General features: G+C 45.0%; 1 protein-coding gene across 1 annotated transcript in view; it reads left to right on the forward strand.

The window, feature by feature from the left end:
* Positions 1 to 22,198, forward strand: part of hsd17b4 (hydroxysteroid (17-beta) dehydrogenase 4) — a 141,548-nt gene that overhangs the window by 105,571 nt on the left and 13,779 nt on the right. The window contains exons 20-22 of the mRNA XM_072584307.1: positions 491 to 577; positions 7,807 to 7,896; positions 11,386 to 11,524. Coding sequence (XP_072440408.1) covers positions 491 to 577; positions 7,807 to 7,896; positions 11,386 to 11,524 — 316 coding nt within the window. The remainder of the gene's footprint in view (positions 1 to 490; positions 578 to 7,806; positions 7,897 to 11,385; positions 11,525 to 22,198) is intronic.

The raw sequence follows: 22,198 nt of genomic DNA on the forward strand, positions 1-22,198 counted from the left end.
TGTCTGCAAACTTACTAATCATGCCTTCTATATCCTCACCCAAGTAATTTATATAAATGCCAAACAAATGAGGACGCAGAACCAATCTTTGGACTGTGGGAGGAAACTGGAGCACCCAGCGGAAACCCACACAAACATTGCGAGAATGTGCAAACTCCGTACAGACAGTCACCTTGAAATCGAATCGGAGTCTGCATCACATATAGACAGAGCACTGTGAGGCAGCAGTGGTGTAAAAATAGCACAGAAAAGTCTTCACACAAAAGCACAGCATTTCAGCATTTTTTAAAAATCATTGAGAATTCAGTACTAAATTTTTGTATTTTAAATTGTGTATTTTGCTGAATTTTACATGTGCAAAGAAGTTACTGATCAGAGAATTTGCTGGACTCCATTGCACTGATTTGCTTGACGTTTTTGATGTCTGAATTATGGGATAGTAACAGTGAAGAAAAAGTTGGAGTTATGAAATAAAATTCTTTTAATACAGGTTCGTTTTGCAAAGCCAGTTATTCCTGGACAAACATTAGAAACTGAAATGTGGAAAAATGGCAATCTTATCCATCTTCAGTCAAAGGTCAGGATTTTCTTCCACCTTAATGAAATTACTTTTACAATATATTCTTGTAAATACGACCCAAGTCATTTGCATATCATGCAAGGTTGATACAAAATGGTGTATCAATGTATCCTGCAAGTTAATGACTACCTCAAACAACATTTCTTGGAATGTGTCACACAAACATGAAGGTGCTGAAGGCTGCTATGAGTTGACCTGAAAAATACTAGTCTAACTAAATTAGGATAAAGTATCTCAAAAAAAAAAGAGATGAGGGCAACACTGGTGATGTGGTATGCATGGACTTCCCAAAGACATTCAATACGGTACCAGACAATAGGTTTGTGAATAAACCTATAGCTAATGGAATAAAAGTGATAGGAGCAAAATTGTAAAATTGGCTGAGGGACAGAGTTATGATTAATGGGTATTTTTCAGGCTGAAGAAAGGCTTGTTGTGAGGTTCCCAGGGATCAGTATTTCAGATGCTTGCATTTTTCAAATGTAACCAAATGATGTAGATCTTGCTGCACAGGAGATAATTTTAAAGATTGCAGGTAACAAAAACTGTGAGCCAATTGTAAACTGTGAGGAGGATAATGCAGAACTTGAAAAGGACATTGACATATTGGTGGAGTGTAGGAATAGGTGACAGATGAAGTTGAATGCAGAGAAGTGTGAAATAAGAGGGCCCCTCTGTCTGAGGGACATGATAGTAGGCACCCAGATGGAACATGATTCACAAACAGGCCCCAGAAGCTTCCTCTCAGGATGGTCCCTCTGTGTTTTCCCTCTGTATTTCCTTCCGTGTCTTTGCCAAAGTCTGCAGCAGTTGAGGACAGTGAGCTAGCATCTGTACAAGATGTCTGATAGCCTGGGTCCTCTATGCTCAACTGTCCCTGTGGGAGATCAGCCATTCCTCCAGGCTAACAGTGCAAATTACAGAGCAGACTCTCTCCAACACTGTTCTAGCCATTGTGTCTGCTTGGAAATGTATTGGAAGAGAAAGGAAAGAATAAAAAAAATGACTGAGGGCACATAGGTAGTATCGATCACATTTCATTTTGAATAACCCAACACTTTTGTGAACATATGGCCACTTTTGAATTAAAAATGTCTGCTGAAGTTACTTTGTTGTTTGTTGGATCCGGTGAAGTCATGTTCATTTCAGATATGAGCAGTGTCTTTATACATCTGAAAGATGGAAGATGTTGTAATGGCTAAGCATTGCTCATCTTTCACAAGCAACAACTGGTTGACACATTGGAATGCGAGGAAAGGTGACAGATCAAATTGAATGCAGAGAAGTGTGAAGTGAAAGGGAGACAAAGTATCAGATGTCATGGATCCTTGAACAGTCAGCTAAGGCATTGCACTTCAGTGCAACAACACTAAAAGCAACATGCAGGGATAGGTAAGGCTTACCCTGCATAGCTCATCCACATTTATGCCTACCCATTTGAATGAGAGCACAGATCATTGATGGTTCCATGTATCTCTGTAGGCAATCTTTCAGTCTATCTTTCAGCTTTTTCAGGGAGTACACTGCCTTTCAAGGCTGGGAGATATATAGTGTGAATGTCATATGTCCACTGTCCCTCACAGCTCAATGGCCTACTGAGAACAACTGCACAAAACTCTGTCACTCTCGGGTCAAACACTGCTGCTATATGATGCTCAAGCATTTTGTAGCAATTCAGCAGGACAAGTAATGAATCATCAAAGATAATCCAAGGCTGGAAGGGTGACAAAGAGGTGTCTCATGAGGGTTTTAACTGCAAATGCTTGGATATCATATATTGGTTAAAGCCATGAAAACCACCAAGCTTCAGGTCCATACAATATTTCTGTTCTGACTCTCTGCTGCTTCCAACCAAACTGTAAGGGGTAACCTGTATTGTGCAGATAGTTGAAGTTGGGATCAGCTGAAGATACCAAGCATACAATCATTTATTTAGCGGAAGAAAAGTTCAAGGAATACAGAAATAACAAAGTTCATTTATATATAAATGACCTGGTGTTACTTGCCATGGAACCAAAAGAAAATTACACAATGTAAGGACTGCCAAACAGCTCATTTCTCCTGGAAATGAGTTTCAGTAAAATCTGTCTGATCTATTGGAAGAACAGTGAAGTTAATGATGGTGGATAAGAGAAAGATTGGAGCAGAATTCCTGTCAGAGGGAGGAGCAGAACGTCATCAAGGTGGGCATGTCTGGAAGAGATGTGGCAGTGAGTTCAATGCTAAATGAAAACCGAAAGAACTGTAGATACTCTAAAGAGGAAACAAAATCATAAATTGATGGAAAAGCTCAGTGGGTCTTGTAACATGGGCTGTTATACCTCAGCCTTTTGTGAGGTACCTTCTGGAAGTCCAAACATAACACTTCGGCTGGTTCCCCTCTGTCCACTCTAGTTGATATTTACTTTAAAAATTCTAATAAATTAGACACAATTTCCTTTTCATGAAAGCCATGCTCTTTCTGCTTGGTTAAATTGTGATTTTATAAATGTTCTGCTGTTACTTCCTTAATTGTTACAAGAACTTTTCCAACAATAGATGTTTGGCTAATCCGCCTTTGGTCACTTGCTTTTTGTCATCCTCCCTTATTGAATAGGGGTGTTATATTGGAGAAGTACCAAAGGATTAGAAAACTGTCAGACTCTAATGATGTTTGGAAAATTACAACCAATGCATCATCTATCTCTGCAGCTACTTGTTTTAGGATCCTAGGATGCAAGCCATCAAAGCCAAGGGACTTACCTGTGTTTAATCCCATTATTTTGTCAAGCACTATTTTGCTCATGATAATGGAATGTAATTCCTCCAATGCATTATTTAATATTAATGGAATGTTTAATTCCTCTGCCATTTCCTTGTTCCCCATAACTTTTCCCAGATTCATTTTCTCAGGGATATATGTTCACTTTGACCCCTCTCTTCCTTTTTATATATTTAAAGAAGCTCTTACTGTTGGTTTTTATGTTACTCACTAGTTTTCCTTGTAGTTTATTTTCTCTCTTTATTACCGTTTTAGTCCTGTTTTGCTGAATTCTAAATTTGTCCCAGTGTTCGGAGCTATCATTGACTTCTGTCTCCTTTAAAGTTTTTTTTCTTTCAACTTAATACTGAATACTGAAGATCCAATGCATTAAAAAGCCATACTTGAAAAATGTCCATATTACAGAGGAGGTGGTGCTGGATATCTCAAAATGCATAAAAGTGAATAACTCCCTTGGACCTGATCAGGTGTACCCTAAAACTCTGTGGGAAGCTAGGGAAATGATTGAGCCCTTTGCTGAGCAATTCAGATCATTGATAGTCACAGGTGAGATGCCAGAAGACTGGGGTTGGCTAGCATGATGCAACTATTTAAGAAAGGTGGTAAGGAAAAGCCAGGGAACTATAGACAGGTGAGACTGACATCCGTGGTGATCAAGTTGTTGGAGGGAATCCTGAGGTACAGGATTTACATGTATTTAGAAAGGCAAGGACTGATTAGGGATAGTCAACATGGCTTTTTGCATGGGAAATCATGTCTCACAAACTTGATTGAGCTTTTTGAAGAAGTAACGAAGAGAATTGATGAGGACAGAGCAGTGGACATGATCTGTATGAACTTCAGTAAGGCGTTCAATAAGGTTCCTCATGGTAGACTAGTTAACAAGGTTAGATCTCATGGAATACAGGGAGAACTAGCCATTTGGATACAGAACTGGTTCAAAGGTAGAAGACAGAGGGTGGTGGTGGAGGGTTGTTTTTCAGACTGGAGGCCTGTGACCAGTGGTGTGTGGCAAGGGTCGCTGCTGGGTCCACTGCTTTTCATCATTTATATAAATGATTTGGATGTGAACATAGGAGATATAATTAGTAAATTTGTAGATGACACAAAATTGGAGATGTAGTGGACAGCGAAGAAGGTTATCTTAGAGTACAATGGGATCTTGATCAGACGGGCCAATTGGCTGAGAAGTGGCAGATGGAGTTTAATTTAGATAAATGCGAGGTGCTGCATTTTGGAAAGACAAACCAGAGCAGGACCTATACAGTTCATGGTAAGGTCTTAGGGAGTGTTGCTGAACAAAAACCTTGGAGTGCAGATTCATAGTTCCTTGAAAGTAGAGCCACAGGTGGATGGAATAGTGAAGGCGGCATTTGGTATGCTTTCCTTTATTGGACAGAGCATTGAGTATCAGACTTGGGAGGTCATGCTGCAGCTGTACAGGTCATTGGTTAGGCCACTTTTGGAATATTGCATGCAATTCTGGTCTCCCTCCTATCAGAAGGATGTTATGAAACTTGAAAGGATTCAGAAAAGATTTGCAAGGATGTTGCCAAGGTTAGAGGATTTGAGCTATGGGAGAGGCTGAGTGGCTAGGGTTGTTTTCTCTGGAGCATCGAAGGCTGAGGGGTGACTTTATAGAGGTTTATAAAATCAAGAGGGGCATGGATAGGGTAAATAGACCGGGTCTTCTCCCTATGATGGGGGAGTCCAGAACTAGAGGGCATTGGTTTAGGGTGTGGGGGGAAAAATTTAAAAGGGACCTTCGGGGCAATTTTTTCACACACAGGGTGGTTCGTGTATGGAATGAGCTGCCAGAGGGAGTGGTGGAGGCTGGTATAATTAGAACATTTAAAAGGCATCTGGATGGATATGTGAATAGGAAGGGTTTAGAGGGATATGGACCGGGTGCTGGCAAATAGGACTAGATTAAGGTTCAGATATCTGGTTGGCATGGACAAGTTGGACTGAAAGGTCTTTTTTCATTCTTTACATCTCTATGACTAGCCACAGAGATCTGGTAGTTTCTAAGTTGGTGTGTGTGAGTACGAATTAAGTATGCTTAGAGGCATAAGTAGGTGTCATGAGTAGATGCTGACAAAGCATTTGGCAGAAACATGCATGCCATAAGTGTCCCTTAGGTTCAAAGCGGAGTCCTGAAGGACTGAAGTGGAGTGTGAGTTTGTTCAAAAGCAGCCATGATGGTGTTGAGGATGGCAATTTGGCAAGGGTGGGAGAGAACGTCCTTAATGGAGTGCGTATCCAGATATTCTAGTTGGATGAAAGCCCAGCAAGCAGGCAATAAGTTATGCTGTCAGGTGGCCATTCCTGATTTTCACATCAGAAATTATCGCCATCTAGTTCCTTCTGAAAGGAGCTGACACCTGGGAGCTATGTCGAAATAAGGTGACATTAGCTAATAATAAGATGCACATGCCTGGAAATGAGGTAATCTCTGCTTATTGGTGAAGTTCAAAATTTATCATTTAAACCTTAAGGGGATGATTCATTCCAATGCCAAGGATCTGTCTTTGTTCATTCATGCACTATTTGCCTGACTTTCTTGCCTTCGCCATTCTACTTAAGGCGAAAGAAAATTTCACTCTACACATTACATAGTTTTAATGACTTTCAGATATGACCTGCCTGTGTAATGGCTTAATAGAGAAGACTGCACTGATAATTATGCCTCACTGTTCTACAAGATGTCAGAAAATGTGTAAAATCCCAATTGGTTCGACAGGATGACCAATTTGTCTGCTATTTGAGACAAAAGCAGTACACATTAACAGAAAATAATTCTGTTTATTGTCTCACACAACTCTTAACCAATGGCTGGTATAAGAAATGCTTCCTAAACTTCTACTTGTGACTTAAACTTTAAAACCCCAAAATATGTGCACACTCGCTCATGGTTAAGACCTAAACAAGACAGATATTTTGACACCAGACGGATGGAACAAAATAGATGTAAATTAAAATTTCAAAGATTAAAAAAGTCCAGATTTCAAGATTAGTTTAAACCACCTCTCTGAATTCCTTTTGATTTAGACAATAATGAAATGTTGTCATTAAAACAGTGGATTTATGTTATGTCTTGTTAGGATTCCTTTTAAGCTTCCTTGGTTTTTCTATCTTTTACCCCAAATCATGCTCCGCACACGCTTCAGTTTGTCGGTGTGTTCATCAACCAACATGTGAGTCCTTAAAATGATTTGAGGTCACCAATCAATATGCAGGTATTTTATGCCAGGGTATACGTATATGCAGTGTAAGTCCGTGGTCCAGTTATACCACAACTTCACTTCTTGGATCTCAACATCCACATTATATTGGTCTTTCACTACATTACTATTTGGATTATCTCCATTCATGGTACATTGTCAGACAAATAGTGTGGATTAGAGTCACATCCACGAAATGTTCCCTATTCTGATGCTTATGAATTGTTTTGTGGATTTGTGATGGCAATTCAGTTGTTTTTCCCTGCTCCTAGCTCTGTTTACTGATTGCAGGAGCTTTTCAGATATAGCACAGTTTGAATTTGACTTGACATAGTAGATGCAAAGAAGATTTCCATCTTGCGGGGAAATTGAGAGCTAGGAGATGCAGTTTGAAAATAAATGATCTCCCATTTAAAACACTTGAGGTACTACTCCTCTGAATCATTAGTCTTTGGAATTTAGGGGCTAGATCATTGAATGTATTTGAGACTAAGTTAGAATTTTGATGGAGTCAGTGGTTGTAGAGGACAGGTAAGAAAGTAAAGTTGAAAGCACAGTTATATTAGCCCAGATCTAATAGAATGGGCTAGTGGCATGCCCTGCGATTTCTTGTGGTTTGTGACTTCTGAACTCTTAATGTAGTGAATGTCCACTGAACTATTTTACAAATGAAATTAACCATCGTTTATAATTTTATACTTTGAGTTATCAATTCTGATTTGCTTGTGGAGTTTGGTTGTTGCTCTATACTTATATATTATGAATTCCTTGCTACAATACATGAAAGAATTTTAAAGTCTTTATCATAATTAATATGTAATATATATATATATGTAGTGGTCACATATTTGATCTAAGTGGAGGTAGGTCTCACCAAGATTTCTCTCATCCATTGTAACCTTGTTGTCTTCGGATTAGCAACGTGTCTCAATGAGGTTATGGTGAATGCACTTGTGGACATTCACACCCAGCCTTTCGTTATGCTTATTATTCAGATAAATTGATCATACACATTAAAATAATTGAACTGAGTATCAAATTATTTTTAAGCAGCTTTTAGGCTACATGTGGTTCTAAATTGTTTTATTAAACATTATATAAGACTGTAGCCGATGTGCTCGAGGTACACTATTTTACACTTGGTTTATGAATTCAGTTTTTAACTTAAGCATTGTACCTTTTGGCTTTAATACTGAAAACTTTAGACTTTTTAATACTGTCTTTGCCCCTCTATCTCTTAGGTCAAAGAAAATAATGAGGTTGTCCTTGCAGGAGCCTATGTTGTTCTGGAGGAGACTATTTATGAAGCCAAAAATAATGACATTGGCATGGTAAGCTGGTGTTTTGAAGAAAAAATGTTATTTTATTTCAGCTGGCCGAAAATTAAATTTTTTGAAAGTTTAAAATTTTTGGAGAGCGTTGACTTGTGAACCAAAGATGCAAATATATTGCATAGTCTTACAAGGGACATGTAAATACCCAAAGGAAAGGACTTGTACAGCATATTAATTATAAATCTGGAAAGGTTGAGAGTTAGTTCAGTTCAGGAGAAACAAAAGCTAAATGCTTCATTTAATTATTTTCCCTTTAATCTGTTTTTGAAAAATAGCCCTCAGGTGGTAAACAAAATATTTTTGGAGATCAAAAGAAAAGGTACTCTAAATTTTTAAAACATGTATTTTTCCTAGCCTTCCCTTTGTATGTGGCAACTTGTAGATTTATATAAGCAGCATTATGCCGCTTCATTTGCAGATTTTGAGTGGGCTACCAATGCTAGTTCTTGCTCTCACATCTGCAAAACATGGGTGATTCTGGTATGTTTAGATGCTCCTCGGCTGATCTTAGATAAAAGAGCAGAAGGTTTGCGAGATGTTTTGCTTGTGTCAGTTGTTTTCATTACTTAGACTACATCAAAATACTTAGTTTATGTTAAACATCCTTAATTAATGTCTTCTGTAATTGTGTGTACTTGTAGACTTTTGCGTACTTCACTTTGACAAAGAGAGGAAGGAAGGGAAGCAGCAGGGAGGTTTAAAAAGATTCTCATGGAAAGTGTGCAAATAAATGGAGATGTTCTCACAAGATGTTTTGCGCTTTGAACTTGGTTATTAAGCCCAGGAAATCATAGCTGCCTAAACCTTCCATTTGTGGCTGTTAACATTTGTGATGTCTCCTGCAACAATCTGTATGATTAAACACCACATTATTTGCTGTACACAGAGTGACTTTAGCTCTGAGCTACTCTTCCTATTAATCCTTCAAGGTTTCAGTGATCTAAGTTATCAGTAACCTCACCTATTCTGTAAGTCAAGCTTTCATTAAGTGACTATCATGTTTGCTAGAGTGCAAGGCTCGTTAGATGCAATATTCAGATAAACATATATTATCAAAAACCCAGTCTGTAAGCTGCCTTATCTATGCAAATGTGTTTCCTGCAGTAGAATCCTGTTTGTAATTCTCAAGTTAAAAATTTGTGGGGTGTCCTCTATATATTGTGCAATATCTATCAGGCAGTGAAGGCCAGGAAGAGAAATAGGCAACAAAAATGGACCAAACATTTCACAGATGTTAGTAGGATGGGCACAAACTATTCCAGGTATCATTCAAAATACAGAAGTATCTGGAAACTTTGCATTTTCTCAGTGTAGCCTTTATATAGAGGAAGTGAAAGAGAATCTGGCCACTGGTTTTGACACTGAAATGCTCCACCTACTGCTTGGTACCATTTTTGTGTTTAGTGTGCAGTCAGCCCTGTATAATAGCTTCAAAAGATCAGTACTTCAATCTACACTATATATTGGTGCTGCTACTAGCTTGTCATTCCACATTCTATACTGACATATAGTTGAATTTCAGACCCCCAAACAAAATCTCAAAATACTTGTTGATGCAGGATTGAAGGATGTGCTGAACCTAAGATCATAGACTAGTGTCATATCATTCTGCTGATGCTAATTTCCCTCTAATTTCTTAGTTGTGGGTTAATAGATCTGTGTAGCATGCCCTGTTAGCAAGGTGGCATTACCACACATGATGCAACACACTCATTGTTTTAAGAAAGCTTTGTCATCTTGAGGACTGATACCATCCTCTCTCGGCCAAATCTGTTTAAAGCGGATAGATAGATGAGATTGAGCTGGCTTCCCATCATGTTGGTTTTTTTTTAATGAATGTGGTTCAGTTTGGCAGCTATAATTCAGTTCAGTCAACTCTATCACTATCAGCTGAATTTAACATTCAAACATTCGGCTGCAGATTGACTTTTACTGTGGATGTGTAAATTCTTCCCAGCCAAAGATTATTTGTCACTTTGTTTTTTTCACTGTTTTCTCCAAATGAAGGTCACCAGGGAGGATTGCTGTTAATGACCAGGTTACTCAGTGGATGATGAGTTATAGAGTCATAGAGATGTACAGCATGGAAACAGACCCTTTGGTTCAACCTGTTCATGCCGATCAGATATCCCAACCCAATCTAGTCCCACCTGCCAGCACCCGGCCCGTATCCCTCCAAACCCTTGTTATTCATATACACATCCAAATGCCTCTTTAATGTTGCAATTGTACCGGCCTCCACCACATCCTCTGGCAGCTCATTCCATACACATACCACCCTCTGCGTGAAAAAGTTGCCCCTTAGGTCTCTTTTGTATCTTTCGTCTCTCACCCTAAACCTATGCCCTCTAGTTCTGGACTCCCTGACCCTAGGGAAAAGACTTTGTCTATTTATCCTATACATGCCCCTCATAATTTTGTAAACCTCTATTAAGGTCACCCCTCAGCCTCCGACGCTCCAGGGAAAGCAGCCCCAGCCTGTCCCTATAGCTCAAATCCTCCAACCCTGGCAAAATCCTTGTCCTCCATGATCAGTTGTGAATTTTACTGTTTGTTAATTTTCCCAGATGCACTCTGATGTCCAGCGATACATGAATGTACAAAGTTTTCTTGATTCTGTTTCAGTTGAGTCCAAATTAATACCAATGACTGGAGATAATCATGTAGCAACCTGTGCTCATGTTTCAATCCCAAGGTTTATCTTCCTTTTCACAACTACAAGCTAATTTTCTTATTATTAACAATATAAGCTATTCACATGCAACAATTTTTTCATCAAGTTCAAAGTCTTATTTTATGTAATAGATGATTGCATTTTCTGAATGGAAGCTTTTTGCTAATAGAACATAAGTTATAAAATTTGGGGAATAAACTAGCATGTAACCAGGAAGTGTAAAACTATTCAACCACCAAATCTTGTTTTACATAAAATGTACTTGTGATGAATATTTTAAGAAACTGGTCTGCTATTGTAAAACAATAAGAAGATTTTTACTACTTGCTGTATTTTGAAAGAAAAAGATGCGCCACCAAACCTGAGACTGGTAGTTTCCACACTCTATTAAAAGGAAAATCTTAGTAATTTTAATGATCAATTAACCCAGAAAAGAAGCTTAAAATAGTTTGTGGTTATGCCTAAATTTTCTGTCAAATTTTAAACATTGTATTTTCCTTTGTTTAGAAATCTTAGTGTTAAGATGTATATTAATTTCAGGTTGTACAGCCTTTATCTGTCTAGACTATGAAAGTATTTGTCTCTTCCCTAAATTTGTACTGCTCAGCACTCGATAAAAGAGTTTTGTTTTTGCAAATGGTATATGATAGAGTGTTTAAATATTATGAAATGTAAATAAGACTACTACAGAGTACCTAATAGTTCTGTAGTTTTAGGTCAATATGGTGGAATAGAATTGAAAAAAATACTTATTTTTGTGAAATCACCAAACTCAAAGGCGGAATTACTGCAATTACTGTTATTTTCTTCAGAGCGGGGAGCTCCAAAGTGACCTTGTATTTGCAGAAATCGGTTCTCGCATTAAGGATATTGGCAAGGAGATGGTGAAAAAGGTGAATGCCATCTTCCAGTGGGATATCACTAAAGACGGAAAGACAGCTGTACAATGGAGTAAGTTATGTAATTTCTTGAAATTTTTTATATTTTAACTATGGCAAAGGCTCATTTTTTTCAACATTCCTACTACAAATGTTGCAGAGTACTGATAGGTTTGGGGTTTAGCAACAAAAAAAAAGTGCTGCCTATATGACTGACTAAGGATAGTGCAGTAGATATTTGATCATTTTTTTCTGCCATCTTACAAAAAGGATATAGAGAAACTGGAAAGGATTGCAAAAGGAATTAAAGGAATGATACAGAAACTGTAACGTTAATCACTGTATAATCCCAAACTATATGTTATCTGGAGTGCTGTTTCTACTTTCTGGTGTCCAATTAAAGTCACCAGTTCTCATTCACTATTTTAACTGCGTCGGTCTGTAAGAAGCATAAGTTGTACTAGTATTGGCAATGAAATTCTCCTTGAGTGAAACTCAATAGAGTTCAGGGGATTCATGATTAAAGGAGTTGTGAATGAATGAGAAAGGGGTGCTCGTTTGTTTTTGCCTTTTCTAACATTTCCAGCCTCCATGAATCGATTTGTACAAAAGAAGCTCGGTATTGGGTGAGTACCTGATCAGTGACTCAGGTTCATTTTATTTCTCAATTTCAAAGTAGTATTGCAACTGGTGATAAGGTTAATAAAATAGATAAAAGCATAAATAAATATATAAACGAATAAAGTAATTAAGTAGGTTCTTCAAATACATTAAGAATAGCAGGGCAATTGACAGGTCACCGCTGCAGCATGTGGAAGATCCTAGATGCCACTGTAATTCAACTGATGTAAAGTATCTGAAGAATCATGGATGTAAGTGGGGAGGGATTGAATAAGGGGAGGAAATGTCAAGTCAATGTATAAAGAAATAAGTTTTGTGGACAGGAACAGGCAGATGGAATGATTCTGGCTAGGCAGTCCTGTTTGTAGATTTTAGGTAGAAGGCAGAAGTGGGCTGTATGAAGCTGTGGTACTATGAGCTGGGAGGATGTCAGGGGAGATCCCCAGATGAGACCAAGTCATGTAGAGTCGGAGACATAATGGCCTGATGCTCCATGGTGAGAGGAGATGTTGAGATCTGACGCACAGCCATCACAATTTGAAGTTAATGCACCAGACAGCAACAGCACCAGCTTTGTCAGCAGGTTTGACGTTACAGTCAGGCTTGGATCTGAGAATATAGAGTGCGGTCAGTTCAGAGGGACTTAAGCTCGAATGGGTACGAGTGGGGGTGGGCAGAGATATTAAGACATTTGGTGTCATGTCATCGGTTTTCAATGAACAAATTGAGTACAGGTAAAAGGCCAGAGAGAGGAGTTCAGGTGGAGGGAGAATATTCAAGTTGGGTGAAAGTGTCTGTGTGACAGAGAGAGGGCTCCTGTTCAAACAAGTGGGCACAGATGTCCAATGTCATGACTAGCTTAAAATTCATTAACATGGGTGAGCAAAGGGATAAAACCAAGACCTTTGCTGAGTATGGAATGTTCAGCATCAGAGAGCAGAAGGTGGGAGGGGATAATAACTAATTAACAAGGTCAGGAGAAAGGATGGAATCAGAGGGAGAATGAAGTGGAACTGGATGCAAGACATCTCTGAGACAGCGATAATGACAACTTGTCAGACAGGCCTGGAAGTAGATTGTGTGATTGTTGACTGGAAAAGCCAGATTGACAGCCTTGATGTGCAGTTCATAAAATGTTTTGAAGATACTTTCTTGAAGCAACGTATTCAAAAGTCAACCACAGAGTAGGCTACATTGAGGTTGGTTGGCTTATTTGGCTGGACGGCTAGTTTGGGATGCAAAGTAATACCAACAGCAGCGGTTTCATTTCCCGTACTGGCTGAGGATACCATAAAGGTCCCACCTCCTCAACCTTGCCTCTCATCTGAGACGTGGTGACCTTCAGGTTCGACCACCACAAATTGTCTCTCTCTGATGAAAGAACACCCCTAGAGTTCTCTGTGACTATGGTGGCTTTACCTTTAACTTACCGAGGCTACACTAGAATTGATATTGTGCAATGAGGTAGAACAAAGTGCACCTTTCCCTTATAGAAAAGGTGCACCTCCATAGCAACAACGATAAAATGATTGAAATTTACATTTACTTTGAAGTAGAGAAGACTGTGTCCAATGCCTTTTTTCAAACTGAAATAATGGCAGTTATTAGAATATGAAAACAGCTGACTGAAATGAATTGGTAAATCAGTTCAAAGAATGGGTCAGTAGAAAAGAAATAGAGACTTAAAGGGATATTTCACAATACACATGATGGATATGTTACAAGTAAGAAAAATTCCAAGGGATGCGCTTATTAACCAGAAAGTTTAGGATAATATCTAGTTCTTTTAAAAAATCATATTGTGAAAAAACACATCAGAAAATTGGACAAAGTCCACAAAGAAGCAAAAAATGACTAATGAGTAAGGAATAATTAGACTACATGAGAAAGCCAGCCAAAAATATAAAAAGAGATAGTCATGGTTTCTATGGATTTTTAAAAAGAAAAATTAACGCAACATTAGTCCTATAGAAAATGAGTTTGAAGAATTGACAATGGGAGATAGAGATTGCAGTTGAATTGAACAGGTGTTTTGCATTAGTCTTTGCCATAGAAGTTATGGGTAACATCCCAGCAGCAGCAATAAATGAGAATATGGAAGGAGAAAGGACATGAGGAATATTACAATCACCAGAGAAGTCGCACTAAGTAATTATTGAAGATGCGGGCTACAAGTTAACTTGGTGGTGATGAACTTCATCCTATAGTCCTAAAAGAAATGACTAGTTGAAATAGTTGATGGTGTTGGTTTTAATTTTTCAGAACGTCCTTGATTTGACACAAGGTACAGCAGTAGGCTATTCGGCCCTTCGAGTCAGCACCACCGTTCATTATGATCATGGCTGATCATCCACAATTAGTATCCTGATCCTGCCTTATCCCCATAACTCTTGATTCCACTATCTTTAAGAACTCTATCCATCTCTTTCTTGAAAGTATCCAGAGACTTGGCCTCCACTGCCTTCTGGGGCAGAGCATTCCATATATCTACCACTCTTTTTGGGTGAAGAAGTTTCTCCTCAATTCTGTTCTAAATGGCCTGTCCCTTATTTTTAAACTGTGTCGTCTGGCCATGGACTCACCCATCAGCAGAAACATGCTTCCTGCCTGCAGAGTGTCCAATCCATTAATAATTTTATATGTCTCAATTAGATCCCCTCTCATCTTTCTATACTCAAGTGTATACAAGTCCAGTCGCTCCAATCTTTCGACATATGATAGTCTTGCCATTCCGGGAATTGACCTTGTGAACCTACACTGCACTCCCTCAATAGCCAGAACGTCCTTCCTCAAATTTGGAGACCAATATTGCACACAGTACTCCAGGTGCGGTCTCACCAGGGCCCTATACGGCTGCAGAAGGACTCTTTGCTCCTATACTCAATTCCTCTTGTTATGAAGGCCAACACGCCATTAGATTTCTTCGCTGCCTGCTTTACCTGCATGCTTCCTTTCATTCACTGATGTACAAGAACACCTAGATCTTGTACTTCCCCTTTACCTATTGACTCCATTTAGAATAATCTGCCTTCCTGTTCTTGCCACCAAAGTGGATAACCACACGTTTATCCACATTAAACTGCATCTGCCATGCATCTGTCCACTCACCTAGCCTGTCCAAGTCACCCTATATTCTCATAACATCCTCTTCACATTTCACCCTGCCACCCAGCTTTGAGGGAGAACCCATTAGATTAGAAAGTATCAAATGTAGCTCCTGTATTTGAAAAGGAAGACGGAAATCAGGAAACTATAGCCAGTTAAGACAACTGCTTTTATCAAGGAAGTAATAAATAGCAAAACATTTGAAGATGCTGAAAATTGACATTCTTTGTGGAAGTAACATGTACTGCGGATAAACGGCACAGCTGGATGTACTGTACTTGGATTTCCAGAAGGTATTTGATATAGTGCCATATTAAAGGTTATTGTGGAAAGTAAAAGCTCTATGACTTCTGATGTTAGGGGTAGCATATTTGCATGGCTAGGAGATTGGCTGGTTAACAGAAAGGGGAGAGTAGACACAAATGGATATTTGGAGGTTGGCAAGATGCATTGAGTGATGTCCCACAGGGATCAGTGCTGGGACATCAACTGTTTCCAATTCATACAAATGACATGAATGAAGGAACAGGAAAGTATGGTTGTCAAATTTGCTGTGGACACACAGATAAGTAACGTCAATTGTGAAGCAAATAGAAGGAAGCTGCAAAAAGGTATAGATAAAGTGAGTGGCAAATGGGATAAAATGAGTATACTGTGGGGAAAATATGAAATTGTCCATTTTGACAGGAAGAATACTAAAGAAGCATATTATCTAAATTATGAGATTGCGGAGTGTTAACTGCGTTGGAAACAACTTAGAGAATGCTTACCAGAATAATACTTAGAATGTTCAAGTTGTCTCGTGAGGACTTGCTGATAGAAGTTTACAAAATTATGAGAAGGCGTGGGTGGAATGGATAGTTGGAGTTTTTTCCCAGAGTAGAAATGTCAATTACTTGGAGTGTAGAGTTGAGGTAAAAGGGGAAAGCTTAAAAGAGGTATGAAAGGCAGATTTTTGATGCAGTGGGTGTAAAGTGTGTGCAGTGTGCTGCCACAGGACTTGATCGAAGCAGATACAATAGCAACATTGAAGAGGCACCTTGACAGATACATGAGTAAGCAGGCAATAGAGGAATACAGATCCCATCGAGGCAAAAGGTTCTTCGTTCAGAAAAGCATCATGTGTCGGCACAGGCAGGATGGGCCGAAGAGCCTCTTCCTATCTGTACTTTTCTTTGTTCTTTCAAAGTTTAGACAGGCCATTGGAACTTGTATTCACTGGAGTTTAGAAGAGCAAGAGGTGACTTGATTGAAATATGCAAGGTCCTTAGGGGTCTTGACTGGACAGATGTGGAGTGATTGTTTACTCTTAGAAAAATCTAGAATTTAGGGAATCCAGAACAAGGGGTCCTTTCTTTAAAATAAGGGGTTATCAACTTAAAATAGAGATAAGGTTATTTCTTTTTCTCAAAGTTGAGAGTTTTTGGATATCTGTTCCTGAAAAGACAGTGGGCGCAGCAATTTTGTATGTTTTTTAAGGCAGATCTGGATAGAATTTTGGTGAGGAAAGGTATAAAAGATAATCAGGTGTAGGCGTGTTACAATCAGCTCGACCCTGATGTTACGTGACAGAGTAGGCTCAATTATTAAATGGTCTACTCCTGCTTCATGTTCATGTGTATGTTTGCAAAACTGGCAAATATGGAAAGTGGCTGCCCCTTGCACAATTTTCTTTTCCATTGACTTGAATGAAAAGGTTTCCAATCTAAGATGCTCATTCTGCACCTGCCAAAGTTGAACTCTACCCACTATAATTTAGAAGGTATGTTGACCTCTTTTTGGTAGTGTAATGTGATTTGGTTAAAAATTGTGCATTTAAAAAAAAAGGTACCTTTTAGATCGATTATTTTGTTTTCTCCAACTGCATAAGCAACATGACCTATTTCACTAAACATATATTAATATTTGATATGTAAATATTTATGATTGGATTTAATGTTACACCTGAATTGTAAACCTAAGATTTGTGGAACAGTTCGCATTAGTTGAGTCCTCCAAGTTACATCTGTTTAAAATTTTAGATCACAAAGGAAATGATGTGTGACAAATTAAGTAGGATTAGTAAAGTGTTATTACGAATTTTACTTTAAAATGTGGATGCTTGCCATGATTTTAGTAACTGAAGCAAAGAATGGATTTCTAAATTTTATTGCCGAATATGACCATGCAAATTTGTGTTTGAGACAGTGCTGCAGTCTAATTTATTCCTCAAAAAAGAATAATACAGAGTTGGTTTGAAGATGACCCACAGCCATGTTGTAAAGTTTTTGTCGTATGTGCTATTATAATCACTAGTATTGTTAAAGTACCTATTCAAGATGGCTCAGGGAATCCCTGATGGACTCCAACTGTAAGTCTCTCTTGGTTCTTCCCGGAGATCATACTCTGTGGTAGTCTGGAATATAAAATTCTTACAGACATTTTGGTTTAAATTATTACCTTTACTTACCAATGGCATCAGTGTTACACTATAATATAGATACCTACAAGCCAGGCTTGAGCTAAGGTTCTAAAACCATTAGCAGGGTCGTGGCACCAGCTCTTACCGCTAAGTGCTCTCTCAGGCTTCTCACCTTATTACTGAAAACTGTTTTTATACAGAATTTGGTAGTAAAATTACAAAAATGCCACTTGTCCTCAATCAGATAAGCAGCAATAAAATGGAAAAAGTTTGCAGAGGAAGAGAAACTCATTGACAGGTCTGTGTACGCTTGATTAATTAAGCTACATGCACATCAAAGTGGGAAACTTTGATCCAGCCAGGCCCAACTGGATGATTGCTTTGGCTAGATAACCTTCCCTTTTAACAGAACATCACAATGAGGGACTAGAACAAACTGGGAAAGGTCATGAGGTAAACTTGCTCAGCTAACATGTTCAGTATCATTGTCCTACAAAATGGCTTTTTCTTGTAAAATCATCTTAGATTCCCAGAATGCAAATCCAATTCATAACCTTCCCGAATCTCGAGCTCCAGGGAACAACACAAACATTCAATCCATGACAAGCCAGTGTTCACTCAAATTAGATCACAAACAGTTCATCTTTCCACCAGCTCCTACCCTATCTGTCTGTTTGTCTCTCTCCCTCCCCACTCCGTCTCTGCCTTCGCCCTCTCCTCTTCGCCCTCTCCTCCTCCCCCTCTCCTCCTCCCCCTCCTCCTCCCCCCCCCTCCTCCTCCCCCCCCCCTCCTCCTCCCCCCCCCTCCTCCTCCCCCCCTCCTCCTCCTCCCCCCTCCTCCTCCTCCCCCCCTCCTCCTCCCCCCCTCCTCCTCCTCCTCCCCCCCTCCTCCTCCTCCTCCCCCCCTCCTCCTCCTCCTCCCCCCCTCCTCCTCCTCCTCCCCCCCTCCTCCTCCTCCCCCCCTCCTCCTCCTCCTCCCCCCCTCCTCCTCCTCCCCCCCTCCTCCTCCTCCCCCCCTCCTCCTCCCCCTCTCCTCCTCCTCCCCACCCCCCGTCTCTCCCCACCCCCGTCCCCCGTCCTCCCTCCCCCCGGTCCTCTCCGCCCCCCCACCCCCCCCCCCCCCCCCCCGTCCTCTCCTCCCCCCCACCGTCCTCTTTCCCCCCCTTCCCCTCCCCCCCACTTCCCTCCCCTCCACCCCGTCCTCCCCTCCCCTCCACCCCGTCCTCCCCTCCCCTCCACCCCGTCCTCTCCTCCCCTCCACCCCGTCCTCCCCTCCCCTCCACCCCGTCCTCCTCTCCTCCTCCCCCCCATCCTCTCCTCTCCTCTCCACCCCCCCCACCCCACTGTCCTCTCATGTCCTCCCCCCGTCTACCCCCCCCTCCCCTCCACCCCGTCCTCCCCTCCCCTCCACCCCGTCCTCCCCTCCCCTCCACCCCGTCCTCCTCTCCTCCTCCCCCCCCCCATCCTCTCCTCCTCCCCCCCCATCCTCTCCTCTCCTCTCTTTCCCCCCCCCCCCCCCCACCCCACTGTCCTCTCCTGTCCTCCCCCCGTCCACCCCCCACCCCACCGTCCTTTCCTGTCCTCCCCCCGTCCACCCCCCACCCACCTTCCCCCCCACCCGTCCTTATTCCCTCCCACCCGTCCTTATTCCCCCCCACCCGTCCTTATTCCCCCCCACCCGTCCTTATTCCCCCCCCACCCGTCCTTATTCCCCCCCCCACCCGTCCTTATTCCCCCCCCACCCGTCCTTATTCCCCCCCCCACCCGTCCTTATTCCCCCCCCCACCCGTCCATATTCCCCCCCCACCCGTCCATATTCCCCCCCCACCCGTCCTTATTCCCCCCCCACCCGTCCTTATTCCCCCCCCACCCGTCCTTATTCCCCCCCCACCCGTCCTTATTCCCCCCCCACCCGTCCTTATTCCCCCCCCACCCGTCCTTATTCCCCCCCCACCCGTCCTTATTCCCCCCCCCACCCGTCCTTATTCCCCCCCCCACCCGTCCTTATTCCCCCCCCACCCGTCCTTATTCCCCCCCCACCCGTCCTTATTCCCCCCCCCCACCCGTCCTTACTCCCCCCCCACCCGTCCTTACTCCCCCCCCACCCGTCCTTACTCCCCCCCCACCCGTCCTTACTCCCCCCCCACCCGTCCTTATTCCCCCCCCCACCCGTCCTTATTTCCCCCCCCCACCCGTCCTTATTCCCCCCCCCACCCGTCCTTATTCCCCCCCCCACCCGTCCTTATGCCCCCCCCCCCACCCGTCCTTATGCCCCAACCCCGTCCTCTCCTCTCCCCTCCCCTCCCGGCCCTCTTCCACCCCCGTCCTTCCACCCCCGTCCGTCCTTCCACCCCCGTCCTTCCTTCCCCCCCCCCCCCACCTCTGTCCTTCCTTCCCCCCCCCCACCTCTGTCCTTCCTTCCCCCCCCCCCACCTCTGTCCTGCCTTCCCCCTCCCCTTCTCTGTCCTCTTCCCGCCTCCTGCTTCCCCTCTCTCTGTTCTCTGTCCTCTCCCCCTTTCTCCCCCCTCTTCTGTCCTCTCTCTCCCTGTCTGCTCCCCTCCCCCCTCTCCCTGTCCTCCCCCCTCTCCTCTCTGTCCTCCCCCCTCTCCTCTCTGTCCTCCCCCCTCTCCTCTCTGTCCTCCCCCCTCTCCTCTCTGTCCTCCCCCCTCTCCTCTCTGTCCTCCCCCCTCTCCTCTCTGTCCTCCCCCCTCTCCTCTCTGTCCTCCCCCCTCTCCCCTTCTCTCTCTCTCTGTGCTCTCCCTCCCTCCCTCTCCTCCCTCCGTCTCCTCCCTCTCCTCCCTCTCCTCCCTCTCCCCCCTCTCCTCCCTCCCTCCCTCCCCTCCCTCCCTCCCTCCCCTCCTCCCCTCCTCCCCTCCCTCCCCTCCCTCCCTCCCCTCCCTCCCCTCCTCCCTCTCCGCCCTCTCCGCCCTCTCCCGCCCTCTCCGCCCTCTCCGCCCTCTCCGCCCTCCCTCCCCTCCCTTCCCTCCCTCCCCTCCCTCTCCTCCCTCCCTCTCCTCCCTCTCCACCCTCTCCTCCCCTCCCTCCCCTCCCTCCCCTCCCTCCCCTCCCTCCCCTCCCTCCCTCCCTCCCCTCCCTCTCCTCCCTCCCTCTCCTTCCTCTCCTTCCTCTCCTCCCTCTTCCCCCCCCTCTCCCCCCGTCCTCTCCTCTTCCCCTCCCCCCCCCGTCCTCTCCTCTTCCCCCTCTCCCCCCCGTCCTCTCCTCTTCCCCTCTCCCCCCCCGTCCTCTCCTCTTCCCCTCTCCCCCCCCGTCCTCTCCTCTTCCCCTCCCACCCCCGTCCTCTCCTCTTCCCGTCCCCTCCCCCCCGTCCTCTCCTCTTCCCCTCCCCCCCCCGTCCTCTCCTCTTCCCCTCCCCCCCCGTCCTCTCCTCTTCCCCTCCCCCCCCGTCCTCTCCTCTTCCCCTCCCCCGTCCTCTCCTCTTCCCCCCGCCCGTCCTCTCCTCTTCCCCTCCCCCCCCCCGCCCCTCCCCCCCCGTCCTCTCCTCTCCCCCCCGCCCCCGTCCTCTCCTCTCCTCTTCCCCCCCCGCCCCCGTCCTCTCCTCTTCCCCTCCCCCCCGTCCTCTCCTCTTCCCCTCCCCCCCCCCGCCCCCCCGCCCCCGTCCTCTCCTCGCCCCCCCGCCCCCGTCCTCTCCTCTTCCCCCCCCCCCCCGTCCTCTCCTCTTCCCCTCCCCCCCGTCCTCTCCTCGCCCCCCCGCCCCCGTCCTCTCCTCGCCCCCCCGCCCCCGTCCTCTCCTCGCCCCCCCCCCCCGTCCTCTCCTCTCCCCCCCGCCCCCGTCCTCTCCTCTCCTCTTCCCCCCCCCCCCGTCCTCTCCTCTTCCCCTCCCCCCCGTCCTCTCCTCTTCCCCTCCCCCCCGTCCTCTCCTCTTCCCCTCCCCCCGTCCTCTCCTCTTCCCCTCCCTGCCCCCGTCCTCTCCTCGCCCCCCCGCCCCCGTCCTCTCCTCGCCCCCCCGCCCCCGTCCTCTCCTCGCCCCCCCGCCCCCGTCCTCTCCTCGCCCCCCCCCCCGCCCCCGTCCTCTCCTCGCCCCCCCCGCCCCCGTCCTCTCCTCGCCCCCCCGCCCCCGTCCTCTCCTCGCCCCCCCGCCCCCGTCCTCTCCTCGCCCCCCCGCCCCCGTCCTCTCCTCGCCCCCCCCGCCCCCGTCCTCTCCTCGCCCCCCCGCCCCCGTCCTCTCCTCGCCCCCCCGCCCCCGTCCTCTCCTCGCCCCCCCGCCCCCGTCCTCTCCTCGCCCCCCCGCCCCCGTCCTCTCCTCGCCCCCCCGCCCCCGTCCTCTCCTCGCCCCCCCGCCCCCGTCCTCTCCTCGCCCCCCCGCCCCCGTCCTCTCCTCGCCCCCCCCGCCCCCGTCCTCTCCTCGCCCCCCCGCCCCCGTCCTCTCCTCGCCCCCCCGCCCCCGTCCTCTCCTCGCCCCCCCGCCCCCGTCCTCTCCTCGCCCCCCCGCCCCCGTCCTCTCCTCGCCCCCCCGCCCCCGTCCTCTCCTCGCCCCCCCGCCCCCGTCCTCTCCTCGCCCCCCCGCCCCCGTCCTCTCCTCGCCCCCCCGCCCCCGTCCTCTCCTCGCCCCCCCGCCCCCGTCCTCTCCTCGCCCCCCCGCCCCCGTCCTCTCCTCGCCCCC

The sequence above is a fragment of the Chiloscyllium punctatum genome, chromosome 2 (assembly GCF_047496795.1).
Source record: "Chiloscyllium punctatum isolate Juve2018m chromosome 2, sChiPun1.3, whole genome shotgun sequence".
Lineage (NCBI taxonomy): Eukaryota > Metazoa > Chordata > Chondrichthyes > Orectolobiformes > Hemiscylliidae > Chiloscyllium > Chiloscyllium punctatum.